The sequence below is a fragment of the Anticarsia gemmatalis genome, chromosome 19 (genome assembly GCF_050436995.1).
Source record: "Anticarsia gemmatalis isolate Benzon Research Colony breed Stoneville strain chromosome 19, ilAntGemm2 primary, whole genome shotgun sequence".
Taxonomy (NCBI): Eukaryota; Metazoa; Arthropoda; class Insecta; order Lepidoptera; family Erebidae; genus Anticarsia; species Anticarsia gemmatalis.
The window spans coordinates 4,029,723-4,054,122 of NC_134763.1; the positions used below are offsets into that span (position 1 = coordinate 4,029,723).

The 24,400-nt window shown below is 36.3% G+C and overlaps 1 protein-coding gene across 3 annotated transcripts in view; it reads right to left on the bottom strand.

Annotated features, from left to right (window-relative positions):
• LOC142981154 (uncharacterized) overlaps positions 1-24,400 on the bottom strand; it is a 234,584-nt gene that overhangs the window by 7,023 nt on the left and 203,161 nt on the right. For 2 of the 3 annotated variants that reach the window (XM_076126857.1, XM_076126860.1), the window contains 8 exons: positions 16,566-16,684; positions 14,875-15,011; positions 13,720-13,841; positions 12,100-12,237; positions 1,276-1,467; positions 1,046-1,184; positions 722-957; positions 66-641 (listed from right to left, as the gene is read on the bottom strand). In XM_076126857.1, coding sequence (XP_075982972.1) covers positions 66-641; positions 722-957; positions 1,046-1,184; positions 1,276-1,467; positions 12,100-12,237; positions 13,720-13,841; positions 14,875-15,011; positions 16,566-16,684 — 1,659 coding nt within the window. The remainder of the gene's footprint in view (positions 1-65; positions 642-721; positions 958-1,045; positions 1,185-1,275; positions 1,468-12,099; positions 12,238-13,719; positions 13,842-14,874; positions 15,012-16,565; positions 16,685-24,400) is intronic. The other variant, XM_076126859.1, reaches the window with a different exon arrangement.

The window sequence follows — 24,400 nt, forward strand, 5'->3', positions numbered from 1 at the left end:
AAATAAAAAAATGTATACTGAATTCATACGTTTGAGACTGAATATCTTAATCAAAAACTATTTACCTCTTCTTGACTAGACATTGTCGCTGTAAAGAAAGCTGCTGACAGTGGGGACGATGCACGTGGTACTGTGTGAGCTGGTGAATGAGCATCGTGTGACGCAGGAGGCGTCGGGTACGCAAGCCCAGGTGATGGTTCTGGCTGATTCGAGTAACTTCCGCCGGGCGATGCAGCCGTGTAAGCTAGGCCCGGCGAATCTCCAGTAGAGTAAGAAAGTCCAGGGGAATTTGCTGTATAGCACATTCCGGGTGACGGGACCGGTGATCCTCCATGACAAGCTCCGAAGTCTGCTAAGGATTCTGGCAGTGGTGAATTCAAGACCGCAGCAAGTCGTCGATTGGAGGGGAAGGTTACTGGTGACCGTTCTCTGATAGAAGCCGCGACTGTTGCATAATCTTCCAGCGAGGCAAGCTCTTCCAACTGTTCAGGTGTCGTGGTGAATTGAAACGTATCCTCGTTTAGCGCTGGCGAAAAGTAGCCATCGTCCGAATTAAAGGAGACACCAAACAGTTCTGGTCGAAAAGAAAAGTCTTGTTGCTGGGGCGAATGACCTGGGTCCGACGCTGACCGTTTGACAACCTGGCAAGATAAAATAGTAAAGAATTAAATTGAGTCATGTTTATTATTTTTAAAAGTTAACGCATAGAAAGATTTCAAACCTTAGTATTTCCTTTCTTTAGGAGTTCTATTAGGGTAGAGTCCCTTTGCGCTGCACAGATGTTTGTAGCCGGGTTGGTAGCGACAGTGACGACGGGCGGTGCTCTCGGAGAGACAAACTGCGATGACGTAGCAGCGGGTGAAGCCGGAGATGTCACAGAACTCCTTATAGTCGATAATGGTGGCGGTGCTGGCGCGACGAAGCCTGTGCGAGCTATCACAGTATCTGTGGTAGTGCCTACAACAAGAACATTACAAATAAATAATTTCTAGTTATTAGGTACTGTTACAAATCGTACTTATGCGTGATTGTATTTTGTTTTTACCAGTGGATGGTGTGGAAGCAACAGTGGCTCCTCTTCGACTTATAATTTTCTCTTCTATGAGTGCTCGAACTGACACTGACGCTGTTTGTAGGGGTGGTCCCGTGGATTCTTTCTTATCCATTTTTTTACTGTCCGAGTCCTAATTAACAAAAATACAATATTAGTTTAACATCTTGTAGTTAACAAATAGAATAAAGTTGGAGAGATTTTTGGTGCGGCAAACTAATTACCTTTTTAAAGTATCCGCCATGAAGTCGCATGTGGCCATTAAGAGCGGGTATGTTCTTGAACTTGCGGTGACACAGGTTACATTCTACCGGCTTTACGTCGCTAGCCCGCGAGCTCGTCGCTCCGCTCGTGGATCCGCTTGAAGCGCCGCTCCCACTCGAGTTGCTCCCACATTTCTGACTGCCCTGCTGCGTCTGTGAAATTCACGATGACTTTTCAAAAGTTCAAAAGACTTTGGAACCTATTACGTACTTCGTAATTTCAAGGTATAAACTTTCGATCTTCAGTAGCTCGTTAATATTCTAAGTTAATTAATGGATTTTGATGGACTCGGCGTAATCCCCAACGGTTTAAAGAAAATTGGTAATTAAAGGTCAATCCAGAGCCGTAAATAGCGCAGAAAGTGTGACGTTAACTCTGGGGCGAGCCGCCGGTAGGAACCGGTAGGAATGCTCGGTTAGGTAATATTTATTTGCGTTTTTTTTCCTACAAAGCGCAACGAGAGCGCAGTGCAGTTATTCATTCACGTAGAATTTTAATTAGTTGCGGATTTCCGTCGCACCGCTGTGGCGTCCGACGCGTCGCGCGGCAACTCGTAAATTATATCTGATAAAATGTTTTAATGTCGGAATTATTCTATTTACGTACATTAGTATTCGTGTTGGCTCTACACGCGCAGTTTGGATCGTAATTATGGAGATATTTTTGTGTAAATAATATTGTCCGGGCGTTCCGCAATGTTAGCATTGTTTACCGAACAAAAAGGAGAGTGAAAGCTTTAAATAACCATTCGAAATACCTTAAATATTTAAGTAGTACCCAATTTGAGAGGAATACAAGGCGAACAAGCTTAATGGCATTACTGGCGGGTCAGGGTTGGCAGTGTTGGCACCCGAAAGTTTCCGGCATTATTGTCGTCTTGCAAGCAATAATCCTTGAACGATACCCCTGACGCTATTTGAGCAGGTGTAGGACGATGACTGTTAAACGACTTATTCCCTTAAAAGTAGTCGCTCGTGATGGCTTATAGTACTAACTTTCATCACATCAACGGGACGACCCGGTTATATTGCCTGAGTGACTGATGTGTTCAGTGTCACTTTTGTGAAAAAATAAACATAAAAACAATATAGTGTAGTGACTGTAATCTAATAATCTTATACATATACGCACCTATAGGGAGATAATCTATGTCTAAATCTAGTTGATTAATAAATCTTTGATTAGTATTACTTACGTAAGCTGTTATAAAATTAATTGTATTAAACACATTTCACAATTTTCGATAGCGTAATGTTTCCATTGAGACGACACATAGATATAAGGAAATATTTTATTTGAATGGAAGCGCCAATTTTTGTTATGAGGATAGACATAACAAAAATTAAAGCTGCGATAGACGATCATAACACTTCTAGGGCTGTAACACCACATAATTATCTTACTTCACTCTTATTAGTAAGGCAGTATGTGTACAAATAGTTTACGTAAGTATAATTATTTAGTAAAAACAAAAAAGCATAATGATTCTTTCGCGCATGCAAGTTTGCGAACCACTAGAAAAAAAGTTACCAAGTAACACAATTTCTCTATGAATATTATATGGCTATTACAGTTTACACCAAAAAAGTTCTGGCTTGTTAAAATATATTAAACGAGACCAACTTTAAATAAAAAAGTTTTAATTAAACATAAAATAGTTTCATATAACTTCGATATAAAATTACCTACGGTAATGGGCGTAAAGTACAGTCAGTTTAACTTAAGCTACTGAGATATAGGCCTAAAAACTAAAACTAACACTCCCACAGCCCACACTAACGACGTAACACCAGGGTTGTCAAACAAAACGCTGTATTATGTCTTCATTTGTACAGATAAACGTTTTTGTCACTTGACTAATAACGGTACAGAGGACACATGTTAAAAGTGGGTCGTGGGCGTAATTTATTTGATTTGAAGGTTTTTTCGCGGGGCAGCCCTACTGCGCCATTAGGGCAAGCTCGTTAGGTTAATGCGGGAGGTGAGAGCAGCTGTTCGCCCAGGGTTGGCAGAACGTTTTTGCTATACATCATCCGTACTGCAGTTGGCTCTAGTATTGTACTTTTTTGGTGGAATCGTTTTCTTGTAGTGCGAGGCAAATGGCGCTCGATTTGGGTTTTGTTGCTCTGTTGTTGTTAAGTTAATATATAAGTTACTGTAATTGTTTTACTTTTAAGAAATATGTGTTTGATACGCACGATAGTAATTACAAAATACTTTTTTGAGGGATATTTAAAAATGTTTATAGGTTTCTATAGGTAAAACGTCAAGATGTAAAGTTTTATATCAAAGATTAGCGTGCTACATTATTTTAATTGGGACTAGTGATAAATTATTACGCATATTCACAACAATAATTATTAAAATAAGTCCTTAAAATTGAGTTCAATATTAACACGTACACTAAACATTGCTTCCCGATTTCAAGACAAACAAAACACATACCTTCGGTTTATTAAAAGTATGAGTTTGAAATAGTTCCGATATCCAATTGTCCATTTTACAACACTGCACAACAAACTATAAAACTTAAAACATAAAAATCAACACATATTGCGTGCACTACAGGCGGTGAATATATCTCAAACTTAAATATGCACAAGTTAGCAGTATGATGTTTATCTCACGGTCTTCGAACACAAAGTGACGTTATAATGGATGGGAAAGATATCGAAAAGATGACCCCTCGATGTATTTTCGACCTCGCGAATCGCGAGATAACTGGCCAATGGACAAAAGATCCACAGTTTGTATGAACTTTAATTTGCATATAGTTAATACAACTATCTCGTTTAAAATCATTCATTTTCTTGTGAGAAATAGTTGGTCAATTAAAAATGCGCAAATAGATAAATAAAACACGTTATTTTATAGTTGCGGCGTTTTATAAAAGATAAAAGAAGTTGCTGGCCATTGAAAATTATGATTTATAAAAATAAAAGTTACGTTAAGATACGTTGAGTAGGTACCTACGTACTTTTGATAAAGTTTTTATTTCTTGACAGTGAGTTAGGCTTTCGGCTTATGGTAATTGTTTTTCTCTAGATTAGACAGACTTTTAGTCTAAAATAGTTTTAAATATTGTTAGCTTTATTCTCTTTGCTTCAATTTGTAGTTTGCTATCACACATATTTTTTTATTTTGTACTGTGAATAGTCAAAATATTTTACGACTGTGCTTTTTTACATTATTAACAGATCTACTGTAAGCTATAAAAGTCTCATAAAAAGTGGAGTGTGGCAGAATAACTCAAATCTTTTGTTAAAAGTCGTGTGAAAAATTAAAAATGCTGATTTTTGGAAGGCAACAAATAAGGGTCAAGTAAAGTCTGTCACGAAAGTCGAGGGGAGAGCCGGCCACGTGGCGCCGAGGTCACAGGTCACTACGCGTTAGGAAAGGTCAAAAGTCTTCACTTTTAAAAATAGGGTGTCCGCTTCAAGTGGTGCGCTTTTTAATTAATTTTTTAATTGGTCGCCTTCGTTTTTCTGATAAAAGTGGCTCAACAGTGCTACCTAGGAATATTGCGAAATGTAATTCTATTTGAGCAAATGAAAAACTGGAGTACAGTTCGCGTTTTGAGAGTTAACAGAACGAATAAATATAAAACGGTGCTTGAAAATATATTTCAACAACTTGAAAAGATTTCACGGGACATTTGATCTACAGAATTTATTGGTAAAGCATTAGGTTTATTTACGACGGGCGGAGAGCTATTTTATAGGACTAGTGGGGTATTAGAAAATAATCCATTGCACGCGCTATTTAAGTAGATATTAGAAGATAGAGCGAGTCACGTAAGTGGTACGTTAGGTACACGTCTTCAATTATGCATCGAGACGTTTATCGGCGCGGAGCGTCCCGGCCGCACCTGCGTCGTTGTCACACTACATTATTAATGGAGCGAGGCGCAGGATCGCGACGTCAGCCTAAAACAATGACACCGTCTTTATAAACGATCCCTTTTCTAGCTAACACTTATAAATTATTGTTGAATTCCCTTCAGAAGGGCTGCTACTGTTTTTAATCACCGTGCGTGGAGTTTCGAGGATTATGCTGTGCATACATAATGCGCTTGTTAATGTGATAGTTTGTGATGAGGTACATCGACTACTGGGATTACAGCCAGACTCTTAGATTATCTTGTCACATATTTCGTCCTTTTACGAGTATAAAAAACTTAAAAAAGAAATCTTTTGGTGCGGTTCTCATTAAATGTAAATGGAATTAATATATAAGTTTAGGAGGGTGAATGTTCATTCTATTTTCAATATTGGCGATTGTATCTCGGAGAAACTTTGACGTATTTCCTTGGAGCGGAGGGGAAAAAAATGAAAAGTCTTCGAAATATTCGAACAGATGACAGCTGAGAAAGAATCGAATTTGGAGCGAAGTTCCTGCGAGTAGGTGGGTATGTAGAGAGACGTACAATTCGATAAGAGACAGCTACAAATTCTTTTGGGACATGACTTGTGGTGAGGGCACACTGCACTGAGCTTTGTTCTTTTAAAGTACGTGCCAACGATGTTTGTTCAAAGAGATTCTTGAGACTTCAATTCTTCTACTATATTTTGCGTTACCTATTAGTTTTAGTAAAATGGCGGAAGGATTGCCGTGATATGTAGGTAAATAAGGTTACCTGTCGAGAGATGTTCACATATTTTTATTAACGAATTATTTTAAACTACACGCTCTATCGAATGAGCAACTAAATTTTCTCTGCAATAAAATGTAGTCAAATATCCATCAAGTATAATTTACTGGTGTAAACGGTGTGTTTAAACTGTAAACTGAATGAGAGTACGTGCCTCTACGGGCGTCAATACACCGCCTATTAAAACTCCGCGTAACTTTGCCTCCAACAGGAAAAAACTCTACGGTTACTTTAAGGTCCTTATATTTTATTAAGTATTCTTCCGTGTGATAAATCAACGATTTTCCTCAAACATTTAACTAGAGTGCCGTATGAAGGACGCGTGTAGGCGTTCATAGATTTATTAAGAAGTCTTTCATTTCAACAAAATTGGGTATAAATATAGTAGATAAACGCAAATGTAATAAAAGTAAAGCAATGCTCTAGTATTGTAGCCAATAGAAAGATATTTCAGCAAGTGTGACCTCTCAGGTACACTTTGGGAATAGTTACACAATTCCAGGTGTGTTCCCGCCTCGGCAGTGAGGTGAGAAAGTTGGCGTCGGTCCGTGGAGACGGCAAATGCAATTTGCGGTCCGCGTCAAAAATTGCAGCGCGCGGCTGCTCGGGCCCAATCTTCACTATTGAGAGTTGCCCAGCGGGACCACTAAACATGTATTGACTACTATTGACCACGCCGAAAATTGGTTTCTATTGAAAATTCCCCCGCATTTTCAACACAAAATGAGTTCTTATATGAAAGCGATGACATGTTTGTACACGTGTTCTGAAATGAGATACTTACACAACATACGTTTGCCTTTAAGGTTTTATTTCTTGGGAAATTGTGGCGGAGTTTATAGCGTGGGGTCGTAAAGCGTATGTGTAAAGGTGTCGGTTGCATGTCACGCTAGGATTCTAGGATTAATAATATATGTTAAGAGCTATTAAGGCTTCGAGGAGTATTAACATATTCGTAAAGGAGGCTTCCTACCGCAATTTCGGTTTTAGCTTCAAGGTCAGTTTACATGGAAAAGTTATTACTTTTGATAATCTTTATGGCATTACTGGCCTAACATCATATATCCTACATTAAAGTACTTATGAATTAATTATATAATTAAAGACGTGGCCTTAAAACTTGAATTAACTTTAGATTTTTATTATTTTTTACGAATATACAATGTATCAGAACATGTAGTGATTGACCAAATACATATTTGCTGATGAATATAATTGAATACAACGAGAGAACTCGTGTTATTGATTTCATTCATAAAGGCTTTCACTCTTCGAATGTAAAACAATATTTGATATTGCGAGCAGTTCCATACAGATACAACAATAATGAGTGTCATGCAGAAATCAGAGCTGTCACAATACATGTTTTCAATAATTGCATACAATATTTTATCTCCAAAGCTTTTTGAATATTTCAGCCACGGATTTTCCATTTTCACTATTGTTTTAATGAAATATTTAAAATATGTAGTTTAATGTAAAATATTAAGTTACGGTGATGCAATTTTCTGATGGAAATGTTAAAAACGGTGGCGGGCTTTTGGTATAATAGCACTTTAAAGTACAAAATGAGAGGAAGTTAAGTAAATACTTTTACTATGACGTACAATTGTTTCAGAGTAATTGCAAATGGAATTGTATTATTAGTAAAGGCATACATAACGTAACACATACACATAGTTGCGATGAACCGCTTAGATCAAAGTTTACATAGATACCCAGAACACACATGTGAAATCAGATCTCCACACGTCCGAACCATGGCTTACAATTACAATATAGTACAGGGAGAACATAATTACAGCTGACAAATTGCATCGATTCTGTTACTCCCGCCTTGGGCAATATCCGTCGATGTGCTCCTGACAGGCCCATTGTTATTAGTACCGATCGAACCCAAACGTGAAATCCGAGAGACCACAATCTATACCCGCAAAACACCTACATGATCTATCAGCTATATCAAACAAATTAAGACCTTATTCCTCAGCTATCAAGTCCGAAAATTGAAAAGATTCTTTGCAGAGTTAAAAATTGGTAAACCACAAAAGTGGTGGACCGCCGCGGTTGGATTACAGTTAAAAGCGCGGCGCGGATGTTCGTGAAATTATCTGCGAAAAAGTACCGGAGCAATTAATGTGAAAAAAGTATTTGTTACACATGCATGTGGAGAGGTTTAATTAACTGTGATTCAATACTGTTATCCTTTAGACGTGTGGAGTATTCATTAACGTTTTGTATTTTTTTATACTGTGTATACTGTTCAGCCAAAATAATTGTTGAATCGAATTAGTGCGTCTAAAAGTTCTATTGACTTTTCTATCGTTCTATCAAAAATGAGACCTTTATGTTACAGTCAACCGTGTAAAGTATTGTAATCATCAAATACTTATACACCGACAATAAAGAATTTCATAAGAGTAGAACAAAAGGCTTCCAAATTAATCCGTACATGTTATGTACTGCAATGTATTCAAAATACATCCCGGTTAATCGCACGTAATACTCCGACCAAAAATATTTTTCAAGGCTTCCATTTCAATTATTCGATGCGCTGAATAAAGCGAACTTAATACCGAAACCAAACTGAATAAGTAATCATATTTTGTAAATTGTACGTTCATTTGTTCCTTGTCGTGTTTTGTTCTTCGAAGTTACTTATATTAAAATAGTGAAATTAAGGTTTTTAGTGGCATATTTATTGATAATTCTATTTTTTATCGAGTGCTATTTTATAAGACTGAGAGAAGTTCACATATTTCTAAAAACACGTTTAAAATTACTACAATTTTGTTATTCAACGATAAACAAATTGCAGTCGAATCAATTAAATAACACCGCAGCTAAATGTTTCAATAATTAAATTTTGAATTTTGTGGACAAAAGATGGTTCAATATTATGGCGTTTAATTATAACAAGGCTGTAATTATGTCCCTGTTTGTGTCGGCCTTTATTGCTTCCTGCAGGTGACGCCAAATCAGGGCTCCGATCAAAGTGAGTGCTTTTAATAAACCCGCCGGACGCATACCTGCAATACCTATTTAATTTTGACCCCTCGATGTCATCATTCCGGAACAAATACAGGGTGTATTTAACTCATGATACGCCGCACGAGAGCTCATTTTACACTGGCCGGCGACCCCTGAATCGCCCCGTTTAGTTCCGTTTTAATTTGGTGTTGTTATATTTTCGGTGTTTGGTATTTAATAACCTGATGTTTGATGTCTCTTGGGCGGAATTTTTGCGTGTAAAATGTGAAAATTCTTTGTGCTTTAAATGAGGGAACATGCATTATTATGTCGGGGGAAACCAGTGCGATTCACATGGCATTTAACGGTGAAATATTTTGCCAGCTCATGTTTTAATTAAATGTTTGCGTTTTCAACTTATTATCCTGAGTAATTTATGGTACAATGTAACAACTCTTATATTAATCATGGTGCACATTTAAGTCGCGTTAACTGCGAGCGGGCTTGCATTCAATGGACCGTAAACCATTCAGAATGTTTTCTATTCAATAGATATTTGCTGCCCAACTTGTATTTCTAAAGGGCTTATAAGAATAAATTAATGTGTAAATCTATTATTTAATAATACCGCTGCACTCTTTATTCTCATTGGAAAGTTCTCAAACATTGTACACATTCAAATAGGGTTGCAATGTCTGCGAAATGTTATAGAATCTAGTTGCGATAAAAACTGGTTAGAGGAATTGAACTAGAGTCCTTTGAATTAATGCGTCTATGGGGCGAGCCGAGAACGGGCGGGAACAAGCGAGAACAGGTGGACGCACAATGTGGGACGGTATTCGCAAGCTCACCCCGTACCACGAGACACGGGGAATAAGTACGAAACACTATTTTTAAGTTAAAATGTATTTTAGTGTAGATTTAAAAAAAATATTCTTAATTGGAACATAATGCTATTTCTCAGGTACTCTGAAGTTTAAAAATACAGTAATACGTAGTATTATTTGCCCTCTAACAAGCATTGGTAATTGAACTTTTATAAAGGACTACTATCACATAAATCAAAAACTAAGAAAATTTATTAAACTATCAATGTTAATTAAATTCATTTCCTTAGTATTTACTTATTTAAAAACGTTACCCTAATTTCTAACTATATAATTTTGCACAAACTATTCTTATTAGCAAATAAATTAAATATGAATACCTATATACAATTATTCAGATCCAATTTGAAATAAATATCGCGAAACGATAATTCAGATGAAATATACCAACCCTTTTTCGTAAGATATCGGGAGTGAATCATGGTAGGGGGTCGGTCCGCGACCACACCTGAATTATTAAACCGTTACAAAGGCTGATGAATGGCCGATTTAATTCACTGGACGATATTCACTGGACGTTTCGCACTGGACCGATCCGCGACCTATCGCCATTTACATAAGAATCCGCAGCTCCCTCTTTCCCACGATCCACTTATATTGTTTCTCTACTAGAATTACACACTAACATTAATAATTCACCTAGAGTAATAATAGTCAATTATCTCGCAGCTTTCGAGTTTGCCAGACTTAATTATTGCAACCGAATAGCTTAAGAGTACTTTTGTTGAGTGAACTTTTAATAACGTTTGCGTTTGTTTATTGCTCCGCTGTTTTGTAAAAGGAAAAATGTGTTTGGTAGGCGTTATTATGATGGGCGTTTTTTGTTGAATAAAATATAATGTAATTTGCTCGACGTTAGTACCTACGATGGGTTTTTGATGTTGATGAACGAACGTCTAAATATATTGTGATGGTAATCACGTGTTCTGTTTCAGTAATCACTCTTATTATTATTACTTGAGCAAACAAAATGTCTGCTGTGTTTTTGTTCAAGCTAAATTTTTAAGTAAATTAGAAATCTTATAACTTACAAGTTTAAGTAGTTCGAGAATATCAGATTTTTAATATAAAGTTATAGTTACAAAAGCACCCACGTTACATTTTCTGCTTCACATGGATTACAAATTAGACACTCAAATTTCGGTACAGGCACATCCATATTGTTCATAACTAATGATTTTAGTTTTGGGTTAACACAGCAATGGTTTATGCCTGAGGAGCATATTCTATACAAGTAATACCTTTTGCATGTGGGTATGTGTGTGGACGTAGACAAATGTGTGCGGTCCTTACTTAACGATACACAATCTACAACGTAGCTGAATTGTTCTAAAGTCCAACATGTTAGGATTTAGTGCTGCGTCGGCTACGAAACTCCTACGGAGTTTGCGGTCGGCTACGGCGTAGCACCAGTGGTATTGTTATAACCTACAACGCGCCGTAGCATGTTTTGTTTGAGTGCAGATGTGTTGTTTACCGGGCGCCGCGCTCTACTGAGCATAAATATTACATGAAAATTATAACTACGGGTACGTTATACACTGTATTCTTTGGAAATGAGGCAGTCCCGGTATAATCAAATGTAACTTGATATATTATACGTAGTAATATTAAAAAGAACATTGCTTCTAATACCAGCAAGAAATTACCAGCAAATTCTATTTATGATGGAAGTCTAACATTTTTAATGCAAACAATTGTAATCAAGAAAATTACTTGCCACTCACAAAGTCTTGCAACCTACTTAAATCTATTATGACGTAAGTAATTAAAATTGTAATAAAACAAACATTTTAAATAGCCTCCAACACTACAGCGAGAACATTTGCGGAATAAAAAATTACAATGTCATAATTAACAAAGAAGGTTTCTTTTCAGTCATCAACAAAACAACGTTATTATTACTTATTATGGTGGATGAAGGAAGGTTGCTTAGGGCGCGGCCTCATTGTGAGCTATTAATTAGACGCTCCGAGCTACTTTGTTTTTCAAAAGATGCAATTCGACTTTGTACGTAAATAGAAATAACAAACAAACAACACAATTACATAATAAATATTTCTTTGTCATGTTTTTATGCACTAAATTTCAACTCAGCTACAGTTCAAGTCCTGAATCCAGTTCAGCTGGAATTGAGACTAGTGTAGGTCATTTATTAGGTAGTGATTGTTAGCACAAAATTAATGTGACATGACTATTTTCAAATTGTTGACAGTTTTCTAAGAAGGTAAATGGCTATATAAGTTTAAATAAGTCTGCTTTTATTTATATCTTACCGTAGATGACTTGGGCTTAGCTGTGCTCGCCTTCGGCTTGGGTCGAGCGGGCGGCGTGGGCGGCGCGGGGGGCGTGCACGGCGGGCTCGAGTCGCTCGACGTCGCGGCGCTCGACTTCTCAGAGCCTGGGTTGCTCGACTGCAACAAGAACAAGTTATAATTGCCTTCTTCTTCTTCATCGTATGGTTAGTGGTCAACCTAGTGTCAAAGTTGTTCAAGCCGCCCGAAGGCCTTTGATGTCGCTTAACGACTGTTATCGTAATAGATAACAACCGGGACCGACTATTTACGTGCCCTCCGAAGCATGGACACGCCCAGTTAATACCAATATGCGGTCACCCATTTATGGAATGACCGCGCCAAGGGTTGCTTAACCGACAGATCGTTTACCGACCGGTGAGTGCAACTGGCTATAGGCGCCTCGGTTTTAATTGTGATTGTTGTTATTGTAGATGGATTGTTTTGTATTATGCCTGTAATTTGAGCAACTGAATGTGTTGTGTGAGCTGTAACCAAACTTCTTGAATTATACCCTCGCAGTCAAAGGGTTTACGATGCAATCATGATTTGATGGTTCATGTTTATTGTAATGAGAAGTTCAAATATGAATATCAGTAATTATTATGTATTTGAGTTAAAATTGACTGGATGAAATGTTAAAAAAATTAAAGACGATGCTATAAATGCGGTTATTTTACCTGTGATTATTTCATAGTGTGAGATACTAAATCAGTGTGCTTTGAACCCTAAATTATACAGCATTCTCTGGAACAAAGGGGGTAGTGGTCCCCTCCGAACAATTATATTGTATCACAATTTGATTGATTGATTGAGACCACCAATGGGAAATTACCAACGTCTTCGTCAATGTACGTATGATCAAGTGCAGAGTTGGTGTATAATTTAGTTCATATCGTGTTCTTGAGCATTAAAAAAATAACATGTTATTTTAACATGGAACACAAATTCATAGAATTTAAAAAATATGTTACCAAACTTTTTATCGTAAGCTTTTATGGCGGGAAATTAAAAGAGGACACACGACGCGGATTTCGACCTAATTGGTTAATTAATAAGGGCGGGTGGGGGTTGAGTTTTCCATGGCCGGGTAGCTGGACGACCGCCAGACATTTAAGTATAAAAAGCTAGATTAATGAGCGTACCTAGCCCGTAGCTATGAACTAGTGACGTCACGACAACGGATTACTACCGTGTTTTGTACGATGTAAAAATTGTGATTTATTGTTTAGGTTGTAAGTGACCTAGATGTAGGAAAAACCTTTTTGTGTTACCTAAAAATGTGTCAAATAGTGGAATAAAATTGTTGAGTTAATAATTATTATTGTAAAAGTAGTAAACTGCCTCCGTCGCGCAGTGGTTATGGTAGCCACGCCTTTACTATTGCGAGGAGGTCGTGAGTTCGATTCTCACTCGGAAAAAATATTCATGCGATTTACAAAGTGTTGTTACGGGTCTGGTTGTACTTGTACGTTGCAAATATAATGCGGGAGTTGTCGTTATAGAAAGTAAAGGTTAAAAAACAAACATATTATTAAAAACCAATTTTCGTGAAAGTTCTTACGTATAACAGAGTCTAAAGTCTAAAATTATTCTACTTACGTCGGAGTGTGGTGGGTGCGTCCGCGTCGCCGGTGAGGGGGGCGCGGAGACTCGGTGGGAGTTCGCGTCAGTGCTGGTGGCATTCGTAGTGCTGTTACTACTGACCGTGCTTGCAGTGCCTGCTATAATACAATCAGATTTAGGATCCGTATATAGCACTGATTTAGTGAGTGATATGTAAGGTGTCTTCGATTGTATTGCGGTTCTGGGGGGCTTTCACGTATCTCAGTTGGCCACTATTTGAAAGCCACTGTGCTGTACATTGTGTTTTCTATTCGATTATAATTATTAACACGTTACATCAAAGCAGCAATGTACTAAATAGTGGCTATCAATTTGACGTATACTAATTTTCAACTGAGATACGTGATAAGGCCGCTGATTACTGTTCAAAGAAAAGAAATGCCCTTTTTTATCGGTGTATAAAATGAATTGAACACATTAGAAACTTCTTATTTGCTCTAGTAAACATCAATCAAATACAAAAGCCAAAAATAGTTACCCAATAATATACGTCAAAGTTAAACGTGTTCATTCCATTTAATGTTATTGAATAAATATTTGCTCTGAAAGTACTTGTTTCATTATAAAACATTTCCATATAAAACTATACAGAGAAAGATAAATTACAACAAACTCTATATCGCTGTTATTAACTCTCTAGTGTGGCCCAAAAACCTTGTTCAGAAACTAATCAGGAATTCAAGGAACAGGATTAAACAAATTGAAGGCCCTTCAGAGCGAGGATCGATTAAAAATTGGTATTCCCCGGGATTATTACCGACCCTTCCCAGATTTACGATTTCCCTGTTACGTAATAGAGAAATTGGCAGATGTATATTATTAATATCTTATTTTATTTGGTTTTATTAAAGACAGATATAAAGTACTTTTTAGGTATCCTTATTTTGGGATGTGTAATCTTGGGGACAGAATTAAGCTTGCCCGAGTCCTAATAATTACTTTAAATATTAACGTACATATGTACCTATATTATAATAAGTCACTACTCGTGTACGATAATTTAACCTTCAAGTATTTCAAATAGTTCAGTGGGTGATTTATTTTCGTTGAGCTTGCACTAGCTAGCTTTTTGGGTGACGGTGCTAATATTACTTGTTGGTTGCTTAGTGCTGTTGGTTGTTGGTTACTCACCATTGTCCGGCGCCGGTGGTTGATGATGATTCTCAGTGTGCCGACGCAGAGAGCGAGCGTCGCAGTACGACTTCCCGCAACCATCCGCTTTGCACTCGTAAGGCTTCTTGTTACGATGTGTTAACATATGGCCGTTACTGAAACAATTGATACACGTCATTAAAAAGCTCGACTGCTGTCAATTTAACTACGGTAAAATGGCGGAGCGGTATTAAAGCTAAATTATTTTGATGTCGATATTTGTTTAGTTTGCTAACTTTGACATAATTATTGTTTAAAACGGAAGCTATTCATGGTTAATAAATACATATATTGTGTGCCTAGTTATTACTATCACAAATTATATTTAGAAATAGAAAGTGAATATAAAATAGTTTCGCACTGAAGTGCTATGTATAGTGTTGCACTGTACTAACACTACTCTTAGTATTTTGTGTGAACATGAATATGTCGGTACATTGTTTCACATAGAGTGTGTGAATTTACGGCGCGGGACAAAATTGGTCGGAGTCTGTTATTGGATAAAATCGCAGGTTAGACTTTCCAATTTCCGCGCGGCCCTTCCTATTATCCTATTTAGTATATACGAGGATGGAAACCAAGGGACGTTGTAAGGAAATTAATAAAGTAGCTAATAGATAGCCTGTAGCTGTTTTAAGTACTAAAGGTCTTTAATTAGGATGTCAACATTACATGTTCCTTTTTTCGTAGAAGTATGTTAAAACTAGAGGCAGCTATACCTACTTATTCAGATTGAAGAATGTTAGAGGCGTTTACGTATTCCCAAAATAAATGTTATTGTTAAAAAGTATTGTGATTACCCTTTTACAGGCTGAGCTAGACGATCGCCAAATGAAATAACAACTAAGCGACGCTGGCCCATTAATACGAGCAAAATAGTAAAGCAAAATACAACTAAACGGCGAATATTATACCCAAAATGGCACTACACAAAATCTGTGCACCAACACATTTGCCAACAAGTTGGTAACGAGGAGCGCCAAGTGTGTTTAGCCTTGTTTAGTTAATACATGACATTAATATGCATATGGCTTAAGTTGCGGCGATTAGAGCGACACCTTGCGTATCACGACACATGTCCGACTCGACTAACTGCTCTCATCTCGAAACTAGTAATTCGCTACGATGTAAGGGATGGGATCTTTTTTGGGGATTTATGTTACCGGTTTTTGTGTTTGCGGTTTAGTAAAATAAATAGAGGTACAAATCGTTGTTGTTTTTTGATAAGTATTCTCACTTTTATTATAATTTCTTTAGTTGTGAAGGAAATATGTGTATTATAATTTACCATTCAACAGAAAGATATAAAATGTTGTTTTTTCTTTCCTTATTTATCATAAATTTTGTTTATAACATAAAAGATATATTTGCGAGATTAAACATTTGACCTACATTATTAAAATCATTATTTTAAAAGTAAAGCTCATAGCGGAGAGGGTCAGTTGGCAACTATTTGAAAGCCAGTAAGCTGTACATTGTTTTCTCCTATAGATTATAGTGATAAACATGTTACGTCAAACACCAATGTACCGAATAGTGACCATCACTTTGACGTATACCAGTCGTCAGCTGAGAAACTAAATACGCATACACAAATAAAATATATGTATCGATCTTCGCTTCATCACTCAACGTGACTCAACCGAGTACTTCTACAAAGGCATACTTACAGATGATCTTGCCTCTTGAACGCCTTCGCGCACGTGATGCACACGTACTTGCGTTCATCGCTGTGTGTCAGCTTGTGCTTGGCCAGCGCCGACGCGTTGCCGAAGATTTTGTTGCATACCTTAACAAAAGAAACAGATTTGTAGTAAAAGTCGATTCGCCAAATAATTTTAAGGCGCCCATAGCCAGTTGCGCTCACCGGTCTGACAACGATCTATGGGTGAAGCAACCGTTGGCGCGGTCATTCCATAGATGGGTGACCGCATAGTGGTATTTGAGCTGGGCGTCTCCGTGCTTCGGAGGGCACGTAAGAAGTCGGTTCCGGTTGTTGTCTATTAAGATAACAATCGTTAAGCCATGTCAAAGGCCTTACTTCAACAACTTTGACACTAGGTTAACCACTAACCATACGATAAGAAGAAGATTATCACCGAACTAAATAATTACTATTTCCAATAATAGTTTCTAATCTATTTAGCGTTCTAACCGGTTAAAATGTCGACATAGAAAGAAATGCTAGATAGAAATGCTAGATGTTTAATAATAATAAAACTAGCCTATTCTAGTTTCAAGATTATGATATAACCTGCGACAAAAATAAAACACTTAATGTTTAGAGTATTCTTCATTGAACAAAATGGTATATAATATGTACTTGGCTCCCATTTCGTGTGACTGTTTTATACGCAGAAGTATTTGCGTACGGTACACCGTTCACGTGTAGGCGTATTATTAGGTACTAATATTTCTGAGCCATTGTTTTAAGCGAGGCTTCTCATTAAGTGGTACGTTTACATCGTAGTTAATTAGGTTTCGAATATTTACTTAGAATATTGTGTTGTTTACTCTAATATGTGTTATTTACTCTTACTTTATATAACCTTAAAAGGGTTAATCTTTAGGCATTATTTTTTCCTCTAACCAAATACAAGAAGGAACAGTATATTTTGACATTAACAAACTTTTTTTTCTTAAATATAATATCATTGTTTAATTCTTGAGATACAAACAGCCAGCATGTATCACCTACGCACATGACCTTTTTGGAAAGCATGTAAACTATTTACAAATGTATTCAGTTATAGGAATAAGCTTATAATTTACATTCATCTTTCACGTAAATCATGTAAACGGTACAAACGTAGAGTCAAGATAAAGACGTCTGTTCGCGTAAACAGAACTAACATCAAAATAGGGTTGTGCCTCGGGCGTAACAGTAAGCTGTAGTTATTATAATAATATAATTATATTAAATTGAAGCGCCTACATTCAGTTACAATGGCAGAGGTCCCGGGGCGAGTGTTGACCCTAATCTTGCGTTTGTTTCTCATCTAATTAGGAGGTCGTTTCGTCTCTTATCCTGTTTTTATTTAGGAGCTTCCTCTAGGGTAAGCTTATTGATAGTGCGTTGTGGTTAATATTCAGTATTTTGGCAAGCTGAGAAATAAGTAAACTGTATGGTGGTTGCTTAACCAATTCGTTGCGACTTGCGTTTTCGTAAACTTCTAGCTGTGGCGGCAAACAAATATTTCGTGACACGCCTGTCGGGCCAACCGCCATAGAAGTTGATGACTCAATTTGCGCGAGTTATATGATATTTAAAAAAGACACGCCTCTCGTGTCATACGCCATATATAAAGAATTGAATGGCACGCCTGTCGTGCCATCCGCAACGAATCGGTTAACTTGATTTGCCATAGTTTATCACAAGTACAGTTAGATTCTTAGCGATATTTTCCTTGAAATGTCTATTTTGTGAGTCATTCTTATTGAAGCCATCTACAAAATGAAAGTGATCAAATTCAGCTGGTGAAACTACAGTATGTTTTTATACTCTGGCTGCCCAGAAATGTCTCTACAAAATAACTCCCAAACAATTTTTTTTCGTTTATTTTCCTCAAATAGAGTAAAGCGTACAATTCTGTAAGGCGGTGAGTCGGTGACACCGACTAACAAACTAACAAGTAAAGAAGCAGTCAGAATCTCAATGACGTCACAGTTTTATTATCAACAGATATTTATATCATGAATTATTTATAAAGGCAGGTTAACTGAGCTCAGTACACACGACCCATTGTTCGATGTTATTATGCCCTACATTTGAATATTTTACGTGAGCCCTTTTTGCTAACGTGTTTTTTGCCGATACACCTTAGGGGTAATGCCGAGTATATTATTGTAAGAACAGTTACTATGCCGGCTCCGAATGAAAGAATAATACCCTGTCAGCAGTTTGTCTTCCTGAGGAATTGATTGAGGAAAACGCTGCTTATTAAAGGTTGTGGGTCGTAGACTAACAACGTGTCACCGTCTTAATACGTCGTTGCGGCGATGTATTTGCGTCTGGTTTGATCACTCTTTTGCTTATCTAAGAATTCTACTTGGCATTTTCTTTATTGTGCCAGTGTTTATTACGTACGTATTTTACTTTTTGTAAGAGATGCGACATACAAATGTCCTATTCTACGCATAAGCAAAATTAGTAACACAAAGTGAATACAACTTGTTCAGCAACAATGACTGTACTTAATGTAACGCAACTATTTGTTTCGTGTGGAAATCGGTATGGCAACCCTTGTGAAGTCTTCCCAGTGGTAGAGGCGTGGTAATTACCATATCCAACGCATCATACAATGCACGTCGTCGTACATATAAGTACACTTTTATGTTGGTCCCTCAAAAAACTTATTTCACTTAAAATGGAATTACGTTTAAAGAAAAATATATCAAAAACAAAAAGTAAAATTATAAAAATAGCTCGTCCTTTATACATTTATAACGTTTTATGAATGAAAACATACACCTGTCACAACAAAGGAAACATTTATAATCTGAAATCGAAAACATTGAGAACGTAAAATAAGAGTAACAAACCGGGCGCTATAGCGAATCTGTAAAGCAAAAATCTCGAAAAACGTGAAGTATTGTCTATCAGCAATGAACCAAGCAGTTAAAAGGAATCAGTAACACGAATCAAAAATGTATTTCGTGGAACAAAAATATCTCAATTGTTAACGTTCACTGAACATTTGAGTGGTGAACGAAAATATCGGAAATCGAATTACGTGTAATTAAATCGAAAACTCTATGTTCGAAATAACAAATCCTATTTTGTTAGGCTATCTTTGATATTTGGTATTTTTGTGTGCATACGTAAAATTGTACGGTTCGTTTCTTAAACGGTTTATTCTCACAATAAATTTTATTGTCGCATACTTTCCTTTATTAGAGTAATATCAACTTATTTATTTAACGATAAGAACATTTATTTGTTATTACAATTACCAATCAGCCTTACAATAATTTAATAATAAAATAGGCTAGATACCAATTCATAGTTCTTTATTACTAAAACAATATGAACAAAATGTGCCTTCAACCTATCACAAAACGGGTACACGTGAACACAGAACATGTCTCTAATTAATATGTAAGTAAACACTACGTTCTAAAGTATATTTTTAATGCATTATACTTATCCAGCCAGCCATAATAAAACTGAATCTAAGCTTTTAATTAACTAATGGCTTCGTCGACAAAGGACATACATTATAAATCCTGCCACTATGGGATTAGGTACAATATATACATGCGGTGTTTTAAATCTGTTGCAAGACTAAATTTGCTTTTTAATCAGGTGCTGTTAAAATGGAAAAGGTTTATAGATGTTTTAAAACTTTGATCTCGATTAGTTAAAACCTATTCGAGTGTTTTTTTAATCCCACTGTGCTGAGTGATTACGCATTAGGTCATAACTAACTGCTTAAATAGATGTTTGGAAGGCATTTCAAAATACACTTGACACTATCAATCAGAACTAAAATTTTCAGTCACTGTATTTTTTGGGAACCTTATTCAGTTTCACGATACTCATTTATATTGAGGACTATAGTTACTTCCAAATACTATTTTTATGAGTAAACACACTTAATCTCCATATCGTAAACCGTCGGTTAACACTAAATTAGATTGGCTAGTGGTGTTATCGGAAACTGAAGGGTCTAACGCAGGACAAAGGTCCAGGAAGGGCTCCATTGTTCTTTACCCGCGAGATACGCCCTCTATTTCTCTACAGAGCGTCCATTGTAATTAATTTTGTAAATGTGGACCGCTGTATGTTATTGTGATAGCGAGAGGTTGCAGTGTTAGGCTTTTTAGTTTACAGAAGCCTACGTGACGTAGCTAACTATACTCGTATTTTAATTTACTTTATTCGAAGAACACTAAAAGCCAGTTCAATCGTTCAATATGCCACTTCAAGTATGGATATTCCGTAGATGGGATTTACCTGACCGTATAATTTTTAGCTGAGTTTCTCAATGTTTCGAAGGACAATTTTAAAGTCGGTTCTTGTTTTCTTCTATTAACAACCATTAACAGTCCTTAATCAATTTCAAATACCCGCTTGATTAAATTCAATTACTAACCATACGAAAGGTGGAAGGAAAGAAATAAAAAGCTAAAATGGTGCATGAAGCAAGAATGATAAGGTGGTATAATAAAGTGCTTGAGAATATACGGGGTCGGTTGTACGCGTGGTGACACTGCCCTCCTGACGTAATTACTTCAGACCTCAGACTTCTCGAGATTAAATGAAAATACACTAACTGGAACTGGGCGCTCGCCCGTGGTTTGCTCCACTTGCGGCGCCGAGAAGCTAGTGTGAGCTAAGTTTACTATATGTATATTAGAATTAATAAGAAAGAACGGACTGGGTTAATTGCATGACACGCTATTGTGAAAATTCGTAGTAATCGTTTTGTACGAGCTGTTTATAATAACTTAAGTAATATCAAATCATTAAGACAGAAAAATATTTTTAGTTTTTATGGTATTGACGTCTGGTGTATGGTCCTACTCGTTTTTCCTTGAAGGACAATAGATAATTAACCTAAGAAAATATTCAAACAATTACAACATATAAATAAGCTTGAATTAACGTAAATCTCACAACATTTAAATTAACATAAAACTGGCGCAACCCCAATCTTAAGTAGGGTATTACTGTTCTATCGAAAAGTAGGACATTAATAGCTAAATAAAAGTTCTAATTCCTAACTAAAGAACGTATAAAGTAAAAGAAAGTTGGCAGACAGCAGCAATTGTAGTCGGTGGTGCATTAATGATTGCTACACTGTACACAGTCGAGAACGAATTGTTAGAACGGAGAGATGCAACTTAAACATACCGCTAATGATCTGTAGATGTTCTCTTACCAAGCTATTTATTTTTATTATAGTGCTAGTTGGTTTGTGCAGTGTACTTTTATGTGGCTTACGTTATACTGTATGTATAGTATAGGAATGGAAGTTACTTTTTGTTAGAAATTGATGAAATGTTCAAAAGAGCCATTTAAAAACCCAATACAGATAATATAGAATGGCAACACATGTGACTTTTTTAAATATTTTAAATAAAGTGTAGTGAAAATTATCTTTATATTACGAGTACCTAACTCGATGGATAATTGTTTGATACATAAACGATATGCAATTGTCAGTTTTGTGACTTATTTACTACATTTTTAAATAATATTATGTATAATAATAGTAAAACAACATAAAATCAGACCTCAATAGGTTGCATTTTAACATACAAGCAGAATATTAAATCCCAACTAAACAAACGAGAATAATAAATTCGTATTCACTATCTATTGAAAATCAATTGGCCATTCAACACAGTAAAACAACAATTGGAGATAAAATATAAAGGAAAAAAGATGGGAAGCGAGCAACAATCGATACGGAACAGTTATTCTTGGAGAATTAGAAAGGAAACAATAATTTTGTGCGATACTCTGGAGAATCGCTTCGGTTCAGTATTTCACGTCACAATTTGTACGTTTTGAATTTTCACTTACCGATGAAATTTGATCTTCCTATTCAATAAGGATGAATGGGTAATAGATTTCAAGTAGCTTATAGAAGATAAGATCTAAGAAGAAAAAATCTGTGCTAATTCTGATGTGGAATATAAGTTAATTCGTCTTTGAAATAGTTTTTGATATTTTTGGTTTTTCTACCTTGGGTGTTATCTATATCTAAGATAGCATATTTTTTATTGGACACGATAATGATGGACGGCATTTGCTGTCCATTATGACGGGGTATGGTGCTGGAAAGGCAGATTTGCACAGAAAGAAGGGACGTTTTTGCCCAGCAGTGGGACACATAATGATAGAGGGCTAACAACAAAAAAAAACTTAAGACCTGTTTATCAATACTCTACGATAAATGAAGAGATAAAACTATTACGTCTAAACATTGACCTATACATGTATTGGGATGTTACTGTGTTAGTAAGTTTCCTTGACAAGATTTATAGTGATGTGTCGCAACTCTCTCGTTCAGCGGACGTCGTGCATTTCAGTGATTGACATCCCCATCAATTGGCTCTTCTGAACTACACATAAAACTTATAGAGCGAACAACTATTACTGTATAGGATCGTGTTATGGCTTCATCTATACTTTTATTGCCATATAAACTGTCAACGATGGGACTGATCCCGTTCTAGATACTTTTGACTCCATCCGGGATCCGAACCTTTATACCGGACATTAATATCAGTTTTACGAGCCGATATAGTTTTCGTAAAGGATTGGTTTGTATGCAACGTTTTATTGATAATATAATTTATTACCCGGAATCCACTCTGTATTTTATGATACGATATATTTATATGAAGTATACGCTTCCTTAAATCATATTCTTCTCGGCATACTGTTGACTTACATTCTTCTTTTTACCAGACTGCATTTATTTCACAACTTCACTTTAAGTGTAATAAATACTAAAAGTGAATTACGAAAGTTTCCGCATTTTATAGCGGGAATTAAAAAGCGCAATTTTAGAGTAATTTGGTGCTAGAGCGGCTGCATTCGTCATTTCAGCGGACATTTTTCTGTCGACCCAATTCTAGCAGTGGCGAGTCCATGACCCACATTGTAATACATGTTACATCGAGGTCAACATTTGTGTTATCGCACTACCTGCTTTACGGAACTTGCTTAGAAAAAGGTCAAAAACACCTACGGAACTAATGCAGCTCATTTAATTAGAAGTTGCTAACTTCGTTTCAAGTAGCGAAAATAGTAGCGCTTTTGTTTACGTCTGGGTTGTACGAAAAAATACTTTAGCGACGAATTTTTGTTACAATAACATGAAAATAAGACTTATTTTTATATTGAATATCTTCAAAACTGTTTCTTAAATATGACTATTTTCGTAAGTCTGAGTTGTTCGAAAAAATAAGCTCTGATTTTTAGTAATATAAGTATCAAAAATAGCTCTATTATTTGCTGAAAGCTGATAAAATTGTTTGTTGAAAACATAAGCTTAGAATTTTCGATTCGGCTTACAGAAATAGAATAGCCTAAAATCTCCACTTCAATTGTACAACGGTTGTTACGATACGATTTAACGTTTGGACAATGAAGTTTTATTTCCAGTCTGAGCTTAGATAATAGCGGCCTAAGCTCACTGATAGACAGCTTTCAAGTAGAAACTTAGTGAACTGAACATTTTTATCACAATTCGACGGATCGTGACCTTATCTCGGACATCAAAGAAAGCTGGCGATTGTAAAGAAAAAAAGCCGTTGTTAGTAGGTGACAGCCCTATTTACAACACGTTCTTATTTCTTTTTTACCGGTATAGTTCGGTAAACTCGTGTTTACTACGTTTTATTATTGCTCCGTGCTTATTTTTTTCCGTAAATGCCTACTGGGTTTTATGCTTTTTGGGTACACAACCCTAATTCTGGTCAATATTTTGTGTGAAATAAGTTGGTTTAAGTAATTCTGAGCACCAGTTGTGATTCGAAGTAATATCCT